Raw genomic sequence first — 24,251 nt, forward strand, 5'->3', positions numbered from 1 at the left:
ATGCTAAAATAGCTCTATGTCTAGATGAAGCCTCAGTGGAGTTAGCGTAGAATCAGACTAGTTTGGGTTGGAAGGGACCTTTAAAGGTCAACGAGTCAAACCCCACCTGCAATGAGCAGGGACACCTTCCACTAGACCAGGTTGCCTGGAGCTCGGGAACGTTTCCAGTCATGGGGCATCTACCATCTTCTCTGGGCGGCTGGTGCCAGTGTTTCACCACCCTCACAGTAAACAATGTATTCCTTGTATCTACCTTAAATAGACCCTCTTTCGGTTTAAAACCACTCCCCCTTATCCTGGCACAACAGGCCCTACTGAAAAGCCAGTCCTGGTCTTTCTTACAAGCCCCTTAGGTCCTGGAGGGCTGCAGTTGGGTCTCCCAGACCCCAGCTCGCTCAGCCTGGCCCTGCTGGAGGCTATGCTGGACACTGGAGCAACGTCTGAATTCAGACCCATTGTTAGTCTCCTTTGCAGCGTCAGCAACAGTGAAAGCAAGCAGTTACCAGCTCAACCTACAGCATTCTCCCGGTTTCATGCACGCTCACAGCGGTCAGGATGACAGTTTAATCCTCTAAAGAGCGAGACTATCTATGGTATTTGTAATGCATTTAATAAAGACCACGGCAGCACATTTGATGTGGCTCTAACCTCATGAATGCTGGCTACTTGAGACTCCTCCACAGAAAAGAGGAGGTGTTTTTCCAGACTCTGAGGACTTTGGCGACTTCATCCACAACGAACCCGGTTTCGACGGCCAGACAAAACTCACCAAGGTGCAGAACTGCTCCTTTGTAAAACCCTCAGCAAAGGCGCAGCTGCGGCCGTGGCACGAGGACAGCGCGCCAGCGCTCCGCCCGCGCTTGGCGCGCGCCGCGCGGGAAGGGCGGTGCAGCTGCGGCGCGAGCTGCGGCCGTTGGCGAGGCGCACGGGGCGCGGCTGAGGCGGCAGCCAATCGGCGGCGGGGGCGGGGAGGGGGGGGCGGGGGGGCGGTGGCGCCGCGCGGCTCCGTCCCGTCGGGGTCGTTTTGGCCCCTCGCGGACGGCTGGAGGTGTTCGGGGGCTGACGAGCCTTTTCATGCCTTTCTGAATTGTCCTCGTCGCCGAGATGATTTTTCCTCTGCTGTCAGACGCGCACCTGATGCTAGCCTCAGGAAGTCTACAATGATTTAACCCCTGAAAATCATTTGAGGTAAAACCAAAACTTTCTTACAGTGTGTAATTAATATTGAAAGCTCAGTTGTAAATTTTGTTTGAGCAGTTTAAAAGGAAATAATCTTTTATGGTAGACTAACAAGGACAGGTTCAGGGTTGGTGAGGACAAATGAATTACCTTATGACGTTGTTGTGCACAGGTTGGCTCAGGACAGCGTCAGACGCTGGGTTCTCAGAAGAAAAGTGTGTGAAGGCCCATGCGTCTCAGCACATCTTGGCTGTCCATCACTTGGGGATTCCTCGGCTCTTGAAGCTTGAGCACACTTTCCCAAACATCAGGCGTGCATGGTTCTCGGCCATCATTTAGATAGCTCGGCATTTCAGTTTATTATGAATCCTTTTGTCATCCCTCTTTAATCTGCTCCTATTTCTGAATGCCTTAAAAATGTTACTGAGAGATAATATTTTGTGGAAGATGACCCATATGCAGCATGATACATGTTCTGTGACTCACGCTGCCCAAAGTAAACCTCTGTTCAAACTACCTTTGAGTTCAGATCAACTGAAGTCAATGGAAATCTTTTGGTTATTATGGAAATGGCTCCAGTTCCTGATCCAGCTGTTCATGTGACAAAAACTGCTGTTCTCAGCTATCTTTTTTTAGCTTGTTATGTTAAGAGTCTCTTAAAAAAATAATACTTATTAAGGAAAAACAAAAACTCCAAACCTAGACCAACGTGGGGGGCAAAATGTACAAACCAAGGGACAGAAGTATTCCTCTCTTGCAGAAATAAGTGGCAGACTTCATATGTGCAGTACCACATAAATTGATTTACAGGCCTTCCTCAGTAGTGGTCTATGTAATTGATTCTGATCAGTGTTCAGCCTAGTCATTACTTTTTGCTTTGCCTCGTGAGTCAGGAGCATGCTGGGTGTCTGTGACCACAGTTTTCCATCCTCCTGCGTCAGTTAGCATATATTGTTCCTTTTCCTTGATTGCCTTGCACCCCATTCTCTGTGGCTTCTGGAATCTCTAGGTCATTCTCCTTTCAGGCTAATGGCTTCAGTTCTGACATCAACTGTGTCTTCTGAAGCATGTGGGTTTTTTTGGCTAACTCTGAAATACCTGCATTTTTCTATAAGACAGTGTTTCTTCAGCTGAAACCCCTTTTTTGCTCCTCTGGAGTAGGCGCAGATTTCTGTTTACACGGCACCAGGCATGAGAGGCACTGTAGTTACCAGTTTTGATGATTCAAGAAAATTTAGCTACTGTTTGAAATTAAAGATGAGCAGCAGCTTTCTCTTCCTAGCTGTCACTCACTGTATTTGCAGCCAACAATTACAGTTGCTTCCAACTCTTTTGTCTTGGACCAGCTCACCTTCTTTTGACCGATGCTGCTAGCTCCTTTATCACTTTGCGAACTCTGAACCTTATTGGGAACTCTGAGAAACCCTGCTGTGGTCTAAACTACATCAGGGCTATACAGATGGGGCATAGTTCTTTTGTATCCTTCATTTATTATGTCTGGCTCCCAATCTTTGTTTGGAGATTATACTCTATATAATCATATAATTATTTATAAGTTTTTATTTATTTATATTACATAATTAATATAAAAATAAATAATCATATAAATATACAGAATATACCAGGAAGAAATATGGTTGCCACAGAGACAGAGCATACTGCTAAGGGTGTTTTATGACTGACATTTCAGAGAGCTATATACTTAACATGCCTTTCATTTGCTTTCACAATTTTTACGCATTTCTGCATTGAATTGATCAAAAATTACTGCCTGAAGCTGTGGGAACTATCACCATTAATGTACAAAGAATGCATTTTTATTTCCAGACAGATCTTAACCAGGCATGGGTGAAAAAAGCACCACTGACTTGTGTGTGCTCTGCATCTTCCACCTGGTGCAATAGCAAAAGCTTGCTAGAGATTGTGCTACTGTTCCCATAGCAACTGGGTTGTTTACCTTCCATGCTTCCATTCCTCCTGGAACACTTCGTCGCACATTTAAAAAGAAACTGCTGCTGCTGCTGCTGCTGCTGTGGAGACTGAGGCTGGAAGATAGCTGGGAGCAAACCCCCACCAGTGAAGGGGAACTGAGGATTGGCACGTAGCCAGGGTTTGACCCTGGCAGCAGTCCAGGCTAGGAGCAGTATCGGCCAAGAGGTGCGTGAGGGAGAAGGGGGATTGTTTAGGTGTACCTGTGCTGGAGTGTGGGCAAAGCTGTGTGTGGCTGAGGAGCATCTGTGTGCATTTGGCGTGAGGAGTTGCCACAGGAGCGCTGGACAAGCATAGTGCAAGCATAGGAAATTCAATAATCGAACTGCTGTGACTTTGCATATTGTCTTCACCCTACATTAAACCAGTGTCCCCAGTACTCTTTGTTCTTTGTTCTGCTTTAGTCTTTCCTAGGCTTTTCCATTTCTTCATTTACCTGCTCTATTTCCTCCTTCAGCTTTTCAGGTCCTGTTTTATCTTCTTTTTTTTTTTTTCCCTAATGACAATTCTCTCTTTTTTACAACCTAGACTTCATCTGTCTCTCCAGCCATATTCTTAAAACGTATTTACTTGTCCGGTCTGTGGGAGACTATTTATCCTTTATATTTGTTCACCTTTTCTGAGTTTTCTGTGACTGTCTGTTTAGTAATTCTGTCCTTCCTCACAGGTCTCCTTTTCTTTCCCTTCTCCCTCCTATGGCAGAGAGTCCATCTTTTCCTCTGAGTCCCACTTTCAAGCCTCTTTGTCTCTCTCCTCTTAGTTTCCACTCTCTAATTCTTCTGTTTCTTCATTTTCCCACTCCAAACTTTCTTCCCCTCCAAACTCTTCCCCACACAGCAAAGTCTTGGGGAGCCTTGAGCAAGAAGTCTTTTCTTTTCATACCTGTGTCATTTTGCAGGTAAAAGGGGCGGGAGTTTTTCTTAGGCACATGGACCTGGCTTCTGCCCTTCTTGCTTCTTTCTGCAGCCAAATGTAGTACTATTCCTATTTTCAGGTTCCACATTCTAAGAACTAACCTGCATTACATGCAGAAACTTTCCGAAAAACAATGGCCAGGTTGTTGCAAACTCCACCCAAGTTTCATCCCTCAGAATGGGATATTGCAAACAAGATGCAGTGTGCCAGTACAGAGTCTCAGAAATCCAGGTCAGAGTGCATGATAGCTGAGAGTCAGAGGCTGCTGGATGAAATAAAAAAGACAACTCAGAAAACCCAAAGTGGTGTCAACAAAAAAATAGGTAAGCCCTTGTGTTCTGCAAGTGTCAAGATGTGTTACTTATTTGAGCTATAAGACAGACTTACAAAATGAGTCAATATCAAATAGGAATATATGTTAATGCCATGCTCTCTGTTCTGATGGAAAAAATAAAAAAATATTTTAAAAAAATATTTTCAGGCAGATTCTTTATTTTACAACAAATAAATTACTTCTCCAAAACACACAGAAAGCTATTTCAACCAGACCTCCTGACACAGGGTTGCAAAACTGTCTCCCCACATCAGCTTACAGCACTACAGGCATTCCACTATGGAAGAAGTATTTTTAGCTATATCTAAGATGTGCTCTGGCATATAAGATGGGCTTGTATTAATACTTGTTTGCAATTTTTATTCTGCAGAACAGAGACGGGAAGAAATTAAATTCTGGAAACAAGAATTGGACAAAAAACATGAACAAATTGTTCATGAGACAGAGGTACTGTTGACTTTTAAGACTAGGCTGGAGAAATCTTTGGAGAGCTGCAAAGAGCCACTCGTCATTGCCCAAAAGTGTCTCCTGAACAGGTGAGACGATTAAGAAGAAAAGCATTCAGGGAGGGAAAAATAACCCTAGGTAATGAGCCTTTAACAAATAATAAAAAAGGCTGCAAACTAAGGGCCTGCCTGCCTTTGTAGTGGAGTCACAGTCTGATTTAGGTATTTCAACACCAGGAAACAAAGGCCATAAAGGAAAAACTTCCCATGTGGCAGGGAAAAGCCTTTGATCTGGAAAGATGGGCTTGATCTTCTGTTAGCTGCAGGCATTTGAACAATGTGGCTGATGGTTTTTCTTTTTGTTTAGGCAGAGGCGAGCTGGGATTGAATTGGTGCATGATGAAGTGGAACAGGAACTGGTGAAGGAAGCTGAAGTCCTTCAGGGGGTTATTGCTTTGCTTGGACGTACATTGGAACAAACCAATGAGCAAATCAGGTGCAGACGCAAAAAGCGTAACTGAACACGGACACCCATAATCCTGAGAAGCTGTAGGGTCAGGCAGAGCATAGGTTCAAAGTTACCTTCAGTGCTAAACGGTTACAGAAGGTTAGCCCTAATTCATACCGTTGGATCAGTAATGGTGAGAAAGTTCTGTTTGTTAGAACTCAAAAGTATTTGCACATGATCCCTGGTCTTCTCATGATCCAGTCTTGTGCCATGAATTCCAATAAAAATTGTACCATCAATTTATATGGAGGCAGCTTCATGCTCTAGATTTGGGGACTTTTCAACTAACAGTTCACACATGAAGAATTGCATAACAGCATTTGTATTACCTAATGCATGTATGTGTGCATGTTAGGGACGCTTGTGAGTGGCTATGCTTTGCCTTAGAGTGCGGGTTTCTCTCATCCTAGACTAAACCGATCAGCAAAATACAGTCTGGAAATGGATCTGAAGGACAAGTTCACAGCTTTGATGATTGATGATTACTGTGCTAGTCTGACAAACAACATTCCTGATACCAGATATGCTGATAATGCAGTGAAAATTGAAGGAAAGTAAGTGGTTATTTAGTTCAATGAACATATGATAATTATACAGCTAATATAAGCTGTTCCACTAATAGTAAGATTAAAGTAATTTTGTGTAAAACAGACTATATCTGTCCATCACCTGTCTCTTTTAGATTGTTTTTTATACTTCTGTCAATCACTCTAGTATCTGTGTAATGCATCTGTGAAATAAGCCACAATAATTGTGTTTCCAGTGACCTGCAGTTCACTGAAAGTTTTTGAGGCTCACAGTTAGCTAATGGAAAATTTCACACGTTGTTTAAACCCAGGATGGATTTATTAATCTAACTTCTCCTCTCCAAGGGTGTCCTAGTGGGGAGAACGCTGGACTGGGACATGAGGTGTGGAGTCAGTTTCTGACTCAGTCATTAACCTGGAAAATGCACCTTTTCTGTATGGGTCAGTTAGTGTGAATGGTTTAGATGGAGAAATAGCTACCACAGAAAATGGGGTGGAAAGAGGAAACATACTGAGAAAGCAGTGTGTGTGTGGGACAGGACACGACTGGCTCTGCAAGAACTGACAAACTTGGAACACCAAGAAACTGACAGATCTTGCTGCTAGCATGCATTACCACCAGGTTGTGTAACTCAGACCACTCCCAGGATGGTGTGGGCTGCTACATGCAAACAACAATTACAGCTTTTTATATCCACACAATGAAAACAATGAAGCCTCTAAGGAACTTCCCAAATGCCTGCCTGCAAGCCGCTGGTGCACAGTTATGACCCTCTAAATCTGGGAATACAGTTGGGGATTGGCTTTCCAACTACTGTTCCAACCAGTTACTGTAAGTGACTGTCTTATAGGTGGTAAATTGTGAGAGAAAGTGAATGTTTTTTGTGAATAGTTACTTGCTATTATTAGTAACAGCTGAATTATATTAGTAATAACAGCCTAATTAAGGAAATGTGTTCTAAGAAATATTGGCTGTTATCTGTGTTTCCCCCACAACTTAATTCTTTATTGGGGAAATGAAGGTTATAAAAAAGTTCCTCTGTGACTTTAGCAAATTTGTTTCCATCCTACCCTTGTGTAATTCATTCTGAAATGTTTGTGACAGAGAGGGTTTTTGGTTTGTATCTGTAGAATTCCCAGTAAAACTGGCCCTCACTGGGATGTGCTGCAGTTAATAGTACTGCTTTGTTCTTGGGTTTGTGGAGTACTTCTAGATTTATGAAGGCACAGAGTGCCTGATGCTGCCAGTTGATGACCTTTTACTTTTAATCTCTTTCAGTTTTGTTAGCCCTGAAGACTGGATAGCTTTCTCAAACATGAACATTGAAAAGGCCAATGAGCAGAGAAACAATTCTTTGGCACTGAGGGCACTGATTGACGGCATCTTCTTGCAGACAGCAAATGACATGCGCAAGCAATGTGAGATGGTGAATGTTGCATTTAGAAAAAGGGTGAAGGAAGTCAAGGATGCCAAGCACAAGCTAGAGACACTCCTTGCAATGGTAAGTGGTAGGGGACAGTCAGTGAAAAAGTGGAAGCAATGGGCTTGGGTTATCTACCAGTTTTCTCAACACAGTGGCTTGAGCTGCTTTGCATTAAGAATTTTACCTTTGCAATATTAGTGGCCCCTGCCACAGTCCACCCCGCCAATTAGTCTTAGATTTTATTTTCTCAGCTCTGTGTGCACCATTACGGAGGTGAATTTCTGGAATCACTCACTCGATAGAAGTGTTGCTGTATACATCAGTAAAGCCGGAATTTCCCTTGTGATTTTTAGTTACATGTGGATCCTACAGAATCTTCATGATTGTGATATAAGAGTCCAATAACTTATAAAATCAGGGTTAATGTGTTCAAAATTTGATACATGAAAAAGGAGTGTTAATACTAAAAATTAATTGCTGAGCATTAAATCTCCAGTTTCAGTAGGAACAGTGTCATCTGCTTTCCAATGAAGGACTCATAATCCTGGCTGACCTCTGTAAAATATCCGTTGATGAAATAATGTCTTAACATAACGGGATTTATTGTGATTGTTACTACAATAACTACTAAAGAAGATGTTGATGATTTCACCCATTGTAAGAGACAGCATGCAGCACTTCCTTCTGTTGGATTTGTTAAGGTGATAGATGAGGCTGCCTCACAGGAGAAGAACATTGCAGCCTTAAAGAAAGCAATCGCTGATGAAGAAGGACCTTTTAAAGTGGCTCAAACCCGCTTGGAATCAAGAAACCATCGCCCCAATGTGGAATTGTGTTATGATACAGTGCAATACAGGCTGACTAGTGAAGTTCAAGAAATTGCAAAAAATATTCAAAGGCAAGTGGAAATGAAAGAGGGGACAATCTGTGGTATAGATTACTGGGTTAATTCAGTGAGTCACAGTAACACTGGGTCCCAGCTATTCTCCCTGAAAGGCTGGGAAATGCTTTTCCCTTAAGGGCAGGACATTTTAAGGGAAGCTGCATGGATATTGTTTCCCTGTGAATCCCCTTCTGTCTTTTTTTGCTCAGTATTCTTAGCCCATATGAAAAAAAACCACCAATCCATGTGTTTTCAACTAATGTCTGTCTGTATTTTCTCTGTTAGATTAAAGGACACACTGGCACAGGCCGAGACAGAGCTGAAAGGTCTGAGCCGTCGACAGCTTTCCTTGGAGGAGGAGATCCAGGTCAAGGAGAATACACTGTACATTGACGAAGTGCTCTGCATGCAAATGAGAGAGTCCATTTGTATTAACAGCTTCTGAAGCCATCACACTGGGAGACAGTGTGTGCCTCAAAGAGCCAGCTCCTGCTGAAATTTTATTGATGAACCTCCAGATTCATTGGTTTGGCTCAGTGTTGTCCTGGTTCTAGTTGTGCAAGGTAATTAAAACAGACCTAGTACTTCCAGCTATCTGTTTCGCAGCTATCTTTGCTCTAGAATGCTTGATGGAACCTCCCACTTGGCAGTAGAATCCAAGAATAAGAAGAAATGACCCTCCATACTATCTTGTGTGCAACCAGTGATAGCTTTTCCCGTTGAAAGGTCTAGAAGCTTTGGAAGCTAGAACAGGAGTCTCCTCATAAAGTCACTTGTTGGAAAGCTGGGCAAGTGGGAGGGGTGACTCAGGACTAGCCATGGTATGTTTGGTTCTAAACATCTGCTGTCAAGAGCTAGGCACAGGGTGTGTATCAAACTTACTAGAAGGTAGGGACTGGTGATACCCAGGATAGTGCATGTGACTGTACCTAAATTAAGATCAAGCCAAGGCTGACTTTGGGCTAATCACTTCCCCACCCCATTGGTCAGTTTCCCTATTTGCAAAATGGAAACGATGAGACGGGCCTTATTGGTAAAGTGTTTGAAGCTCTACAGTGAGAAGTGCTGAAAAAGAGGAGGGCCTTAGCTTTACTAGAGATGGAAAAGGGCTCACTGCTTCCTTTGGTTCTGGCGAGTCAAAACAAAGCAAGGGCAAGAATAAATGATGCGGGAGATACAGGAGGGTGGTTCCCAAGTCCAACATTTTAATGCATGGAGTGTAAAATTGTCCCTTGCCTCTCTCTTGCTGTAATGATATCTCCTTTTCAGAGGCAGTGCTGTCAAGCTTCAAATACCTTACTGATGCTTTCCTTGCTTCAGATGTCACTGGGTGTTCTCTCTTCCTGTGGTTTATACCATTGTGTGAGTGATGATGAAATAATTAAGCTCCGAGTCAAGCACGTGTTTGAACTTCCTGTAAATACCACCCAACATCTGATCCTCCTCACTGCTGTCTGGTTGGACTGTGTAAATCCTGACGTGTATGCATGGACAACAGTCATGTCACTCAGATACAAGCTCAGGCCATAAAAGCTCATGACAAGATGCTTTTGTGACTAATGAGCAATCTAGATAAGCCAAAATCCTTGGTTTTGAGTAAATGCTTGGGGTTTTACTCTGTTTTCACTCCAAACTGACTGAAAACAATCTCCTGCTGCATAATTTTTGAGAAGAGCAAAGGTTCCTTTTACCCCCAGAACTGATGCATCCCTGGGATCTGTGCAGACCTGGGAGGATCTACTGAATTCAGAATCTAGTACGCAAAGTATCATGACAGCATGGTTTACTCCAGATACAATTGTGGTCTGGCTCCAGTTCAACACAGCATCCCTCAAGAGTGAGATGCGTTTATCTTTTTGCCGTTTAGTGACATTCAACCCATCTGCCTCAATTTAAGCACAGAGGTAAACACTGGGCCTGGGAGGTGACTGAGAATCCCTAGCTTGAACTAGAAGTGACAGAGGGAACCCCAGTCTAGGAAGGACATGTGGAATTGTTAGGGCTTGTTATTAAACTTCTGTAGTATTCTGTACCTTGCTAAGGAGCTTGGAAAGCCCTGTTTCTCTGAGTGGTTCTCAGGCTCATTCTAATGCTAAAATGTAATACGGGGAAGGTAGTTATGTTAACATTTCCGTAAGCGACCTTCCGATGAGCATGGGGACCTCATCTTTCTCTGGGTAGTGGAGAGAGGAAGGGAATGGGAGTTTTGAAGCATAAACTCTCACCTTTATGGTAGTCAAAATGCATTTACTTTCTGCATGGTTTTGCAGCAGCCTCTCCATAAAGGTGACACTTAGAAATGCCCAGACTTTCAGAAATAACAAGTTCTTGCACGATAAGATGAGCTTAGCAGCTCATCTTCCAGCAGCTCATGGTCATGGTTTAATTCAAGTGTTAATTTCTTGAAAAATAATGAACACTGCTACTACTACTGAACAGAGCTTGTGAGTGCAGTAACTAGAACAAGTTCTAAACAAGTAACTAAACAAGTTTCCCAATTTCACCAACAGAAGTGACTGTCGGCAGATCAGTTTTTTACCTTGACATTAGCAGAGAATCAGCTTTGTATTATGACAACAGGATGTACTACAGTAATCTCCACTCTCCCATTAAGGGGTGTGTGTGTGTGTGTGTGTGTGAGGGTAGGGCTTGTATATGATATACCCTTCTAAGAGATAGACAACTTCTGTTACCATTAGAAGATACTAAACCCACGGCTTGTGCTATGATCTTATTTGACATATTGGAAATTATCCCAGATAGGGGAGTAGATCCAAATACAACTTCTAGAAATCTTTGCAGATCTCTGGTGTTTACTGAAAAACTCTGCAGTTTAACAGAACTTAGTTGTCAGCAACTGTCAGGTATACTGCATGCATCCCTCAGACATGCAAAGACCTGATGCTCATTTACATGGATCAGCTGTTGCACACCTTTGGTGACACCAAAGTGTTTTGACATGGGCACCAGTTAATTTATGTGTGTTGTGAGACATTTGTGCACTGCCAAAATGGAGCAAAACCATCAGTGTAGGTTGATGTAGGCAACAGGTCTGTAAGCAAATAAGGTATACAGACTTATTTTCCTCATATGCAGATTTCCCTGCAAAAGGGTGGCATTCAGAAAAATCTGAAAGGATAAGAAAGTTAGTTACTAAACATGAAGGTGTCTTAACCAGGATAAGCCTAAAGCTTTCTTACAAAAAATGACGTTTTCTTGTCTTAAAGGTTGTTCTTGCTCACAGCTGATGTTACAACCACCAGTAATTTGGGTGTTTTAGTTCTTTATGAGAACAACCTGACACCACCCTGACAGCAAAGACTAGCACAATGGGGACTGTCACTGGATAAGGCTAATTATCTGAACTAGACTATAGCTGGAATACAGGAATGGCTCACTTATGAAAATTACCTTCTGAACATAAAACTGAAGCAGTCAGGAATTCCTGTTGATGACTGCTACTATGCAGAAGGCCCATATGATAACTTTGCTTAATGTTGTGATATTGCAGTAAGGTGTCACTATTGTTTCCCTTACCTGCAGAACATGCCAGTAGGCTGGGAGGAGGTTGGTGAGGGTAAGTCTCATTGTGACCCATTCTGGGTCACTGAAATAGCAGCTCCGTAGACTGATGCTCCTGACTGGGATCTCCACTAGCAGGACCCTGGCTAGGTGATCATGCTTCATGACTCTTTCAAAGAAGAAGTTCACATTCAGTTTTGGGGCTCTCTTGGCCAAGTTTGCCCATGACATTCCCCAGACCACTTGCCCATGAGGGTCATGGATATGACATTTGATATTCAAAGTGCACAGGGAATGAGCACTGTGCTCTTGCAGGATGACCAGCAGTTCATTGGAGTCATTGAAAGTCAGGGTGACCAGGCTGTGCAACTTGGACATAGTTTGGTGGAACAAGGTGCTGCTGTAGACGGGAAGGTAGAAACTGAAGAAATCCTCAATATTTATTTCAGAAATAAAACTTCTGTTGGTCAAGCAGCTCAGAGAATTCAGAAGCTCACAGCCTTCTTCCAAGCTTACTCTCGCTCCTTGGAAGTTGACATAATCAAGCTGTTTGCTTGTTCTTTTCAGGAAGGTAGCCAAGTTCTTGATAAACTGCTCCCTGACTACAGTTTTCCAGATCAAGTGGTCTAGGTCCAGGTATTTGATGCTCAAGGATACTAGGCGACTGTTAAACTTACCCAGGTGTGAAAGAAGACCTCTCATAATCACTTGAAATTTTTGGGTAAAGGCAGTATTGTAAGGATTTGCTAACTTGATCTCAAGGTGCTCCAAATACTTGCCAAATCTCTTGACATACCACAGTGCACTTTGCAGCTCCAATGTATGTGCCCTTAATGGTCGGCCACAGAATGTGATGGCTCTGCTTCTCCAGAGGGATCCCGAGTACATGGCCCAATTCCACTTTTTACAGACAAGGCAGCCTGAGATCTGTCCCTGTCATGTAACCAATGGAAGACGTGCTCGAGACAGACATCAGGTAGATGGGCCCAGGCACTCTGCTCAGGTTCACTGTCATCTTCCGTTAGAAGACAGTTTTTCACTTTTCTTCTGGGTGTTGTGCCAAACCTACACAAAGAAAGCTGTGGGTAGATTTCTTGCCATTCCCAACAGAATGGGCTTCCAAGTAAACGGATGAAAGTTTGCTTCTTCGCATTGAACACCAACAATCCTTTCTTTGCCACTGTACTCAAGCTGTCAGGGTCAAACAGGCTTTTGGGTCTAAATTATAGTCCAACCTAAATTGAAAGCAAAAGACAATAAGTGAAGGGCAATCACAGTACAAGCACAGGACACATCTTTTAACTTTCTGGTCTTCAATCTAGCTAAACAGTGACATGGTGTCAACACCTGATAGAGCAGCCACAGCCTGTAGAAACCTTTGATTAGTGTCAGCTGTAGCCAGTAAATTGTTTTGTAGCCTGTTGCCTAGTGACTAAAAGTATCCAGTGCTGTACACATTTGGACAGTACTGTCAGCACAAAAGTAGTGCAAATGACTTTTCTTACCCTTCTGGTGTCACAGCACTTTCCAAACTATCAGGCTGCAACAAGGTCTTTTACCATCTCATACCAACATACTCTTCATGCCAGTCCCTCTGCTGCCTTCTCCTAGTCTCTCCTCATCCCAGGCATGCATTCTCTCTGCTTCTTCCTCCTCTCTTCCTTGTCCCTCTTCATTGGTTGCCCAGTGTCTTAACAGAACAGCCACAGCTGCACCTTACCTACCTCAGCCAACCTGACACCCCTGAAGCCAGCCCACAGTTGTTTATTGTCAATGCTAATTAACCAGCTTCATTCTTCTACATTCTGGGGTACTGTTCCATGACAATCATCTGAGGCAGTACACTGCCATAGATTAAGGTACTATCCCTTTTGAGAGTAATAATATAAGCTGTTCCATCACTCGGTTCAAGCAGGTTGTTCAGTCACTGCTCCAATGGATAGGGAGAAGGCTGGTGAGTCAGAAGGCCAACTGGGTAGTGGTAAAGCACATAAGGACGCAACCACAATGCAAGAAGTTACCAGTTCCACTCTCAAGGCTGGACTGTATAAGTATTCAGCTCCTTGTGCACTTTTCCAGCTCTCATAGTCTCCATCCAGAGGTCAACATTTGTTTTCTCTACCGCGGCCCCTTCCCTCTACAAAGCTCGGCCATCACCATGGAGCAGAGGTACCATTTGTCATGTCATGATAACAGACTTTACGCAAGGTCAAACAGCAAAGCCAGCCAACTTGGGCCAAGCTATTTGGGCTAAGGTGAAGGCAAAAAGGAAAAGCAGACTTGGTTGGTAGTCTTAGGAAGTGAGAAATACAGGCCACAACCTGCAAGCCAGGTGCAGGCTGTATGTCTGGTCTTGTCACAGCCAAGAAGGGAAGTGATGCATCCTCTATCTCTTCAGCTATGAATTGCAAACTTCAGCTGCGAAACGCAAGCTACCTCCCACTGGCTTGTTAGGTGCGTGTTTTCATGAGGCCTTTTATAAATCAGGCACGTTGGCTCTGCAAACAGCCAAAAGGCAGGGAAAGCTAGTGTTTTCTTAGTACCTTTGCACAGAGGCAAAAATTCAGAATGTGTTTACTTTCCCACCTCTATAGTGCATGTGTCTTTATCATGCCCAGTTGGTAAACCACTCCTTAGGTCTTGGGGATGAAACTGGAAAAACATCTAGTAATACTCTCTTATGGTCTGCCCCAAAATCAAAGCTTACCGGCTGACAGGACTACAGGAAGATGCAATTCCTAAGTACGTGATGCTAATCTCCACACAATCTATCTTCTTCGCATGTGCTGTTCTGTTGGGTAACAAAGCTGAACAGGATGGAAACAACAGAGGCACCATAAAGAGATGAAGAAAACATGCAGATCCCCAAAAGTCTTCTTTAGACATAAAAGGCTCAGGTATTTTTCTTTTAGTTTTGTAAATGGGTATGAAAAGACAGGCTGTCCAGTTCAGCCTCAGCCTGCTGCTTCCGTTTTGTCCTACAGTTCTGTCAACTGTCATCTCTGTGCCTGTATACCCTGTCTGTTCAATTAGTACCACGTCTATTCTTAGGGATTCCCCCTCCCCATCTAAAATGCCCATCCAAACCTCCAGCTCTTGAGATAACCCCTAGAAACCGAGCATGTGGGCCTGATTACCACCTGACTCCGCCTCTTGTGTTTAGTACCTCCATCTAAACCCCCCTCCAAGAGCAATTTGTTTTGGAGAACTGTCAGTCGTTTAGAAAGTCTTTAGATGAATGACCCTATTTTGCCTGTCCAAAGATCTGAGCCAGGTCTTACAATACGGTGGCTCAGGCAGCAGTTGACTAGTGAGAAGAGCCTGAAACCTTCCCTGTGGAGACTGGCGGTGGCGGGGAGATGCATAATATGTCTGCAACGATCTGGAGCAGAACGTATTGGGCTGTAATACATAGAAATGCATGTCTATTAACAAGGGGATATTTATTGAGCTATTCTCTCCCATATTATAGTGTGTGAATACACAGGGGTACAAACACCCTCACGTGGAACTTTGTTTTAAACCACAGCTCTTAGGAACTTAGGGAAAGTATGTTTATAAGCCAGTGGTGGGACTGGAGAGATATCCTGCAGTATTAATGGGTCGGCTTCCCCATGGCTTTGAGCTAAACCTTAGCTGTGGGGGTGTCTCTCACTACCTGTCAGCTCCGAGTTTAACTCAGTGGGGAGAAACCAAACCAAAGCTCTGGAAAAAAGCAAGCTACTGCAGCTCTTTCCAGGGCAGTTTTTCAGGTAGAAACGCTCTAAAGATAGACAATTTGCATGCCTTGTTTTCCTCTACAGTAGGGTTAAAGACGACCACCACCCCAAAATAAAACAAAAAAACCCCAAACCACATTCTCTGCACTTGACAATTCTTTGCTACCCGATTTGCTTCAGAGGGCATCCCAGATGGTTCCCAGCACAACGCTGTGCAGTTACACCGGCTGGCTCCTCCAGCAAGAGCTGCAGAAGCCGGTGGAGACAAAGCGAACCAACGAAAACCTTCTGAGGTGCTAGCTCATAATGACCGAGCAGAACGTAGGAGACGCCGTGGCACGGCTACCCCGGCAGGGACCCAGCCGGGGAGCCCTTTTGCTGCCGCTGCTGCTGCTGCCGCGGGTCTCTGGGCCGCTGACCCGCCCGGCACCGACCCCGACGCGGGCGGCTGTGCTGCGGAGCGCGCCGCCGCTCGTCGTGACGCGCAGCGGCCTTGCCCCGCCCCGCCCCGCCGCACGCGCACGCCCCTTGCCCCGCCCCGCCGCGCCGCACGCGCACGCCCCCCGGGCGGAGCAGCCGCCGCTGTTGCGCAGGCGCCGAGCCGTGCAACGGCCGCCGCGCGCGCGAGGGCGCAGCCAATGGGGGCGGGCCGCGGCAGTCGCGCGCTGTTCAAACGCGGCGGCGGCGGCGCGAGGAGGACCGCGGCGGGCCCGTCCCGGCGTCCGTCGCTGTGAGTACAGCCCCATGCGGCCCGCGCTCGCTGCCGTGCGAGAGGTCCCAGCCGCCTCCGCCGGTCTCGGCGCCGCCTTCCGCGCTGCCTTCCGCGCTCGTTCCACCCGTCCCCGGCCGGGCCAGCCCGGCGCCGCGGCGGTGCAGAGCCCTGCCCGAGCAGTGCAGGGGCCGGGCCGCGCTCCAGGGCCGCGCCCGCGTTACCACGCCGGGCCCCCTAAGGCGCCCGGCGCAGAAGCTGCCGGTTCTCTTTGCCACGGGTCCCAGGTGAACCGGCGCACCAGGTCGCGCTGTGCGATGCCCCTTTGATAACGGATACGCGTAATCCTGGGGCGGCAGCTGCCGGGCGCTTCACCCGAGCAGTACTTTTGTAGCATAAATTAATGACCATTAGTCAGCGGTGTATTCGTAGGAAGCGGGATAAGCTGTAAGAGAACGGACCCGGTTGCCTGCTTACTAACCTTTCCGTGCTGCCACATGCAGGAATGCGTTAAAGGTGGTGCATCCCGAATGCCTGCACCACGAAAAGATTTCGGTACGGCTTACTGCTTTCTGCCGCAATTAAGGGCACCTGTGAGAGATGGAGACAACTTGGGAGATTAGAGACAGTAAGGACTATCAGTAGGCCTTCCTAACGCGTGGTATAATAATGGCAGAGAGCAGCCGGCTTTTTTTATCAAGTCACCTGCAATGAAGTGTTAGTAAAATTAATTCACTCTCAATTCAGGTTGCTGACATACATTTGCATTTCAGTTGCTTTTTAGAAGTAATCTGCTAGTAGTATCCTATGAAAGTGAAGAATTTAAGATAGATATATATATGTTTGAATCATCATATATCATATAGATAACAGGCATTTTCCTGCAAATGTCTTTTGCTAGTAACAATCCTGCCCACTTAAGGATTTATGTATCCACAATCACAACTGTGCCTGAAGCGTGAGTCTTCAGCTAGCAACTCTGGCAGGAGACAATAGCAGCTGTGTAAACTTGTCTGGCAATGGAAGGCTGTTTTAATTAATGAAGGCGAAAATCGGGGATACGAGTCCTTAGTCTGAGACACCAACAAGACGCTCGCAGTTGCAGAGCATTCTACCTCACAAGCTTGAGCCTCGCAGCTTAGGTCTGACGTCTGCTGCTGGAAATGCAGCATAAGACTTCTTCACGGATGTGCACAGACCTGAATAGCTGTAGCAGTCAAGGCCCTTCTTCAAGCCTCCAAGTAAAAGTCTTGCTTTTAATTAGCTCTAATTTTGTTGTTTCAGCCAAATGTAACAATTTACTGTGTAACAATTTCCATTTCTCCTCTTTCATGCTGCTCTATACTTTGCTCTAATTCTTGTTCTCATTGTAATTGTTTTAGAAATAAGGTTGACCAAGGACTGGAACAAGATGGTATCTGTGCTCCAAAATGTCAAGGCAACAATGGCCTGGCGGAAACACCAGCTCCTAGCTGACTTTGATGACAATGAGAGCCCTGTACCTGACAAATTCAAGAGAAGGCCTTCTCTGAGGTCTCTCAATACCATCCGCATGTCTCTAAGGAAGCGAGTACCATTAAAGCAAGTAGAGCTGAACTTTCGTAAGACCCCAACTTGGGAAAGTCTGGAAGCAAGACAGAAGTGCCAAACTCTTCAGAGTATTAAAAGAACAGCAAAAAATGCTTTTGGAACAGTGTCCCAGGTACTTCACGCTTGCAGTGTACTTTGCACTTGCAGTGTACTTCAGTACTAAGATTTCAGTAGAAGAGTGCTGTATTCCAAGGGGTCTATCCCACACACTTACACACCATGACATTTGTCTCACAGCTACTAACTAGTCAAATCTTTAATATCCTTGCGAAAGTATAGACAGACAAATTATGGATCTGGCAGAATGGGGAGGAAAGTGAAAAGAAGTGTGAAACTTCTATTACTAGATAAATGGTTTTCCCCTACTGTATTGCGTATGGCACAATACGTATGTATGTATCATGTATGGCACAGCAGCCCTCACAAGGTGAAAGGTAAGTAGAGACTGCCATGGCTTGCAAAGAATTGTTTCTGAGAAATGCGTAGCACTTTGGATTATTTTTTAATTTTTTCACTCCTTTTCCTGTACCCATGCTATTTATTAGCATGTTCTTTATTATAGTCAATCTAAATTTGGACTGGCAAGAGCCACAGGGTAGCAAACTCCAGCTTCCACTTCCCTTTGGTGGAGACCTCTGACTTTAACCGCATCAATTATATGTTAGGGAGCCTGGCTGTTTCCTGCGTAAGAGCAGAAGGAGCTCTGTTCCAATGCCTGCTGAAGTCCTCGGCAAGTTCCAGGGACTGGGGGAGCAAATGACTGCTTCGATGCAAACGGGTACAGAGGCTTGAGAAGCATTCATGCTGCTAGACTAAACCTGATATGTGAATGAAAGCTAGGGATTCAGCTCAAATGTTCCTTGTCCTTCTGGTTCCAAACTCTAGGATAATTGAGTTCATTTAGCATAATATGTCTGTCTAATGCTTCTTCCAGAAAATACAGAAGTCTTGCCAAAGCCCAGTACGCTCAATGGTGACCTTTCTAGCTGAATCCAACAGCGGAAGCTGTGCAACCAGTCCTACCAAGAAAAGTACTACAGCTCGAACCCCTTGCCATAAGAAGAGTGTTACTTCAGCAGCCAGTTCTAAAGGCACCCCAAGATCCAGCAAAAGAGCCTTGCTTGGGCCAACAAGGGTGCCAGAATGTAAAGAATGGAGGAGATTCTCGTCCTCGCTTGATAAAGATGCTGTCTCTCTTCGGAGATCAAGAAGAGCAGCAGCGCTGAAGAGTCCTTACTCATCACCACCTCCCGGCAGTGGAAAGATGTAAGCCGCATTCTTTTGTAAATCTTATTCCTTTTTTTCGTTACTGTGATTAGAGTATCTTGTAAGGTAAAAGGCAAGATATGAAGGTCGCTATCCTGTTCCCCTGAAAGGGCGTCCTGTTTGAATAGTTAAGAAAGTACTTAGAGGTCCCTGTATAGACAGGGACTGAGCACCGCATAAAGCTGAAACATTAAACTTAATTTTGTGCTGTGACAACTTTTTTAAAATCATGCTCCCACTTTTTACACCATGTTTCTCAGCAGCAGTACCCACCAGACACTAGAGACATACCTGAGGGTTTTGATGATGCCTGTCTGGTAAAGAAAAACGCTCTCGATACATCTCGCTCCTGCTTAGCTCTAACTTTTCCAAAGTTGCTTTTTGTATTGCAAAGATACTTGGAATAGCTCCCGCTTAGGCTGAGCCCTTTATAGAGAGTAGAGAGATTCTTGTCTCGGAGATTTAACATGAATTAGATAAAGGATTGTGAGCTAGGGCAATACTGCATAATGCATGCACAGGTTTTTGTTTTGGTCAAAGTCACGTAAGAAATATCAAAGCTGGAAGCTGAATCCCAGCCTTGTGAATCTGAACCCGGTGTCTGAATTGGAAGACAGTCGTTTTGGGGATGAATGGAGTTGTGAAGCAGATGGTCAGTGGAATTAAGAGCATGATTGTTACAGCCCTAAACTTCTCTGGGTAAAGTCTGGAGGTAAGAAGAGTTGTTAACTGCAGGGACAGAGGCTTGTGTAGCGTTACCTAGTCAGTCTGTCGTGTTGGATCTTTGGTAATGACTGTTCTGTTTTGCAGAGAGTTTGACTGCGAGTTGGAGCTGGTCTCCTCAGGGATTTGCCAGTTGAAGCGTATCTCCCAGGCATTTGATGATACCATTGTGCAAGAGGAGAGGTAAATACTGCTAACAGTCCCTCAACTTTTAGCATCAGGTTATCTCCCACTGGGACATTGCCAATTGCAGGCTAAGCGATCCCTGTAACTCAGGACAAGGAATAGCTGCAGAACCTTCTCAGCTGTAATGTAGCATAGCCCTTCTTTCTCCAAGATACCTGTGCAGATTAAATCAGCAGTTGGACTTGCAGTTTCTAAAACCTGTCGAATGCTCTCCTCGTCTTCGTGTTTCTTGCTGTGGAAGTCAGATTTTTGTATTTTTTTTTTCCCCAGCGAGAGCCTACCTTTGACCTTGTGTGAAACAGTTCCTCCCTTTCTCTGTCTAAAAGATGTGCTGAGTCAGGCTGGGGGGTGGGATTCCCATTGCAGTGACGCTGTCATTGGTGCCTGCACATTTATAAGAAAATCCTTTTATTAGGTAGCATTATGTTAACAAACAGTCCGTGGTACCCATAACTCAAAAATTTAGAGGATGCAGAAACCGCTTATATAACACCTTGGTTAATCCATGAGGTGATAGGCTGCTGTGTTTGTAAAGGTTATGTCGTTCTAAATTAGACATATTAGGACAGTAAAAACTACAGGTCAGAACTCTTGTCACAGGGCAGTTCCCTAAACCTCTTCCTCTCTTGGAACACTTTATGTCAACCATTCAGTAACTAAATGTCAAGCACCTAAAATCCTCTGGAGAGGGCTCAGCGTTAAGTAATTTATCTACAAAGAGGTAAAGGCTTAAAATCCTACATAATTCCAAAAAATTCAATTTTTACCAATGGGACCATTTCTAGGTAACTATAGGTTAAACCTTGTTAATGATCATATCCATTGAAGATTCACTAAATCTCACTCCTAATATTCTCCTGTCTGTTAGTGATATGACAGTTTCTCTCATTCGTAACTGAAGATAGTATCAACCAGGTAAAGTAGTTGTTCACTTACCTTGTCTACACCTGCATGCATCTGTGGGGGGAAAACCTGCTGTTTGGAAAGAGAAAGGCTTATTAATTCATGCTGCTTTAATGTATTATTATGAAGAACCGTAGGGTTCTTCCCTCATAGTCACTGTGGTGCGCTCTGCTACAGCAGACCATTGTGCAGTTGTGTAACTTCACCTCTACACTGTGGGTTCGCAATGAACTGTAGTTGGGGTTCTACGCAAACAGCAGCTTTTCTCACCCCAGACCGGAAAACTACTGGTACTAATGTCTTTGCCACTTGGCCTCAGTTCTCACTGATTACTAACGAAGATCACAAAGCATGACAGAACCAACTATTACCTTGAAATGTCTAATTTTACAGCCTTTCTGTTCCATCCCTAGCATTGTCTTAGTAGTTAAGATGATGCTGTCACAGTAACAGCAGTTGGTACCTGTATTGCTGGCATTATTAAACACAGCAATTGTACCTAAATGGATGGGAGCAGGAATGCTTTGCTGTTAAGTTTCTATACATCACTTCTAGGATCTATTTGCAGAACCATTACCAGGTAAATGCCTCTTGCCTTCACTGAGATCTGTGTTGTGATGTTAGTATCTTCACCCGTTATGTTGGAAGTGTTGCTTTTGTTAAAGGGAAATTTAGATCCTGAAAACCATGTCCTATTTTAGCAACAAAGATAGGCGTAAGACGTTGATTGCTGGAACTTTTCAGGAAAAGTGACAGCAGTTTCAAATGCTTTACTGAAGCCTGAAACAGTGATGTGTACTTCTTCCACTAAGCAATTTGGTCTGGTTCCCCTGCATGTATAGAGGCATAAAATGTGCTGTTACTGGCTAGTTTGTACTGGAATAATTGTGAAATAAACTTTTTTGGAGGTGCCCTTAGTCTTGCATATTAGTATCCAACTGCTCTGAGTTTTAGTGTTTCAGCTCCCTTTTCATCTTCTCCATGATGAAACAAACCTTGATCTCAAACTCTTTCTAGTTGCCAGCTCCATGTATTGTTCTAGTGTTTTTCATTTTAATGAATTAGATTACATCAAAAGAAGTGCTCCTGTTGCTAGTTAGTGTTGCAGTACTTAATTTGTCTGCTGCCATTTATGCTCACTGAAGGTAACAAAATACTTCCTTGCTAGCGTCTAGAACTTAAGACAGTGCAAGTGTAGAGGTCCCAGACTCTTCCTTGCTCCCATCTAACAGTTTTCCAGCAATTTGCCTGAAAATCAGTCAATTCACCGTACTGACTTCACGCTGCTAATGGTGGTCTTGTTCTTTTGCAGGCAACATGCAATATCGAACTACTACTACCTAATGGCACAAAACTTGCAGTCTGTGCGTCGATCTCGGAAACTTTCTCAAGCTATCAGAAGGCGGGCAAAGAAACTCCATCGAGCACTTGCTACCTAGACCAGAGACGGCTGTAACTGTTATGAGCATATATGAAGGAGAGCTCTGTGTAGCACTCGAGAGGGTGTATACTCCATACATTGAACAAGCCATTCCATTTTATAATCTTTCTTGACAAAGCAGCCCAGGATTTCCTTTCCCTTGCACTCTCTTTTCAAATGAACAGGAGAATCAAAATTGTGCAGCAGTGTGTAATTGCCTACCGAGATGATCCTGAATGTGAGTTCCATAAGGCTGTTAAGTCCTTTGAAACTTATAACTGACCAGTAGGAATGGCCACAGACTTAAGAAGGGTGGTCTTAGGTAATAGTAGTATTTAGACTGGTATCCAAATGCCACAGGTTTTAGTGTGAGTACTTTGCTTACTAAAAGCGCTGGTCCATTATTTTTTTTCTGTATACGAACAACCCAAAAGTTACGCATCATGTTGAACTGGAAGTTAATGAAACAGCAGTGGCTTGTTTGAGTTCTGACCACAACTGCAACTCCAAGGCAACAGGTTTCTGTGCAGTCAGTCATGCCCCAAGAGAGGAGCTGCATGAGGACTCTTAATTGATGGCCTTAGCTTTAGTTAGGCTAATCTAATAGCAAACCTTATGTTAAGTAGTTGGGTTCCAGACAAATGAGAACAACTTTGTAATTTCTTGCCGCTGCTTTAAATAGCATCTTGGCAGCTGAGTTGAACGTTGCTTTCCTAGTAGGACATCTGACTTTTAGTTATACACAGAAAGTGGTTATATAATTAATGTAACTTCTTAAAACTACTATTGTAGTATCACAGCGCAGGTGTTTTATTTGATGAAGTATACTAAGCATTTGATACCTGCATTTTGCTTCTAACTACTTTTAAAAAAAGTAATGTTCTTTTGACGAGCTTTTTTGGTAGATGATTCACTTTAACCAAGTTTAGTCTTTCAAACTAAAGCAAAGATCTCTCAGGCTTCTAGAATTCACCACCAGGGCTGTTTTACATGGTGGGAGCTTTGTGCAGGGTTCTCGGATTACATTCACTTTAAGATGAACCTTCAAACAAAAGACTGATTTGGGAAACATTGTTCTACTTGATAATTTTTAAGATGCACATGTAATTTAGTAAAACTGGAACTACTAAAATTTTAATGGTATTAAGTATAAATATTGGAAGCAGTAATGTTAAATTCTGATTTATGTGCAAGTATAGGTTTTAAACTTGCTCCTCATTTTTCTTTACTCTTGTCAAATGAGACTGTTTTAAAATATTGAAACAGTCAATGAGGCCTGGAAACACGAAAACAACCCTGAGTTCACAAAGCTTTCAGATGACTGAGAGCTTTAGATGTGTTATTTTTTGGTGTGGTTTTTTTTGTATTGTATTGGTTTTGTTGTGTTTTTTCTTAACCACTTTTCTATATGGAACAGTAACCTGAAGTTATTCTTTGCATGTACTGAAACTTCTTCTATAAAGCTTTCACAAAGATGGTGTCTCATTACTGAAAGACTTGTATGATTTTTCAAAAGGAAGGAGTGCTGGAGTTTTGTGAAAAGTCACCTGCCAATCTAAGTATTATTTCAGACAGTCAGAAGCGTTACACCTGTTACAACAGCCTCTATTTTTACTGTTTCCACTGGCTACTAGGACATGTACGATGATGATCTAATACTTCCCACATCACTGGTAAGAAAAATCAGTGACACTGTTTGCTTAAAGGCAAGGAAGGTTTTATTTAAATGACTAATCTCTTTTATAAGGTTTTAAAAACCAGCTCACATCAAAATCTATACCAGTTGTAGAAATCTTACTCCTTATTTCATATTAAGAAATTCATTATTGTACATTTTTGAATTTTTACAAGGCAGCCATATGAAATATAAACATTTGTCACCAGATAGAACCTTCTCACTGACAAACAGTTTAGAAGTATGCACTTAATAAAACTACAGACTGAAAGAACGTGTACAATTTCAAGTTTCCTTGTATGAATCCAGCTGTAAGTGGACTGCCCCCTTCCC

The 24,251-nt window shown here is 43.7% G+C and overlaps 3 protein-coding genes across 6 annotated transcripts; 2 read left to right on the plus strand and 1 right to left on the minus strand.

The window, feature by feature from the left end:
- Nucleotides 1–996: 996 nt before the first annotated feature.
- On the plus strand, nucleotides 997–8,795 carry TEKT1 (tektin 1). 3 transcript variants are annotated; one of them, XM_056338243.1, is made up of 8 exons: nucleotides 997–1,188; nucleotides 4,163–4,406; nucleotides 4,788–4,953; nucleotides 5,231–5,359; nucleotides 5,782–5,925; nucleotides 7,178–7,400; nucleotides 8,024–8,220; nucleotides 8,491–8,795. In XM_056338243.1, exons 2-8 carry the CDS (start codon nucleotides 4,217–4,219, stop codon nucleotides 8,648–8,650), a joined length of 1,209 nt encoding a protein of 402 aa, XP_056194218.1. In that variant the 5' UTR covers nucleotides 997–1,188; nucleotides 4,163–4,216; the 3' UTR covers nucleotides 8,651–8,795. The 3 variants fall into 3 exon arrangements, with proteins under 3 accessions (XP_056194218.1, XP_056194234.1, XP_056194225.1); XM_056338250.1 differs by lacking the exon at nucleotides 997–1,188 and adding an exon at nucleotides 3,171–3,336; XM_056338259.1 differs by lacking the exon at nucleotides 5,231–5,359.
- Nucleotides 8,796–8,924: 129 nt separating this feature from the next.
- Nucleotides 8,925–13,558, minus strand: FBXO39 (F-box protein 39). Its single transcript, XM_056354056.1, is given in 7 exon segments — nucleotides 8,925–9,679; nucleotides 10,368–10,372; nucleotides 10,431–10,552; nucleotides 10,555–10,606; nucleotides 11,743–12,644; nucleotides 12,647–12,945; nucleotides 13,542–13,558. Coding segments are annotated over 7 exon segments (1,521 nt in total). The 3' UTR covers nucleotides 8,925–9,555.
- Nucleotides 13,559–16,021: 2,463 nt separating this feature from the next.
- PIMREG (PICALM interacting mitotic regulator) lies at nucleotides 16,022–23,718 on the plus strand. Of its 2 annotated transcripts, XM_056338298.1 has the most exons (6): nucleotides 16,022–16,176; nucleotides 17,538–17,857; nucleotides 18,680–19,011; nucleotides 19,822–19,917; nucleotides 20,789–20,835; nucleotides 22,136–22,274. In XM_056338298.1, the coding sequence occupies exons 2-5, from the start codon at nucleotides 17,567–17,569 to the stop codon at nucleotides 20,817–20,819; spliced, it is 750 nt and encodes a 249-aa protein (XP_056194273.1). In that variant the 5' UTR covers nucleotides 16,022–16,176; nucleotides 17,538–17,566; the 3' UTR covers nucleotides 20,820–20,835; nucleotides 22,136–22,274. The 2 variants fall into 2 exon arrangements, with proteins under 2 accessions (XP_056194273.1, XP_056194266.1); XM_056338291.1 differs by lacking the exon at nucleotides 20,789–20,835 and having other exon boundaries at nucleotides 22,136–23,718.
- The last annotated feature ends 533 nt before the right edge of the window (nucleotides 23,719–24,251 follow it).

The sequence above is a fragment of the Falco biarmicus genome, chromosome 1 (assembly GCF_023638135.1).
Source record: "Falco biarmicus isolate bFalBia1 chromosome 1, bFalBia1.pri, whole genome shotgun sequence".
In the NCBI taxonomy this organism is placed as follows: Eukaryota; Metazoa; Chordata; class Aves; order Falconiformes; family Falconidae; genus Falco; species Falco biarmicus.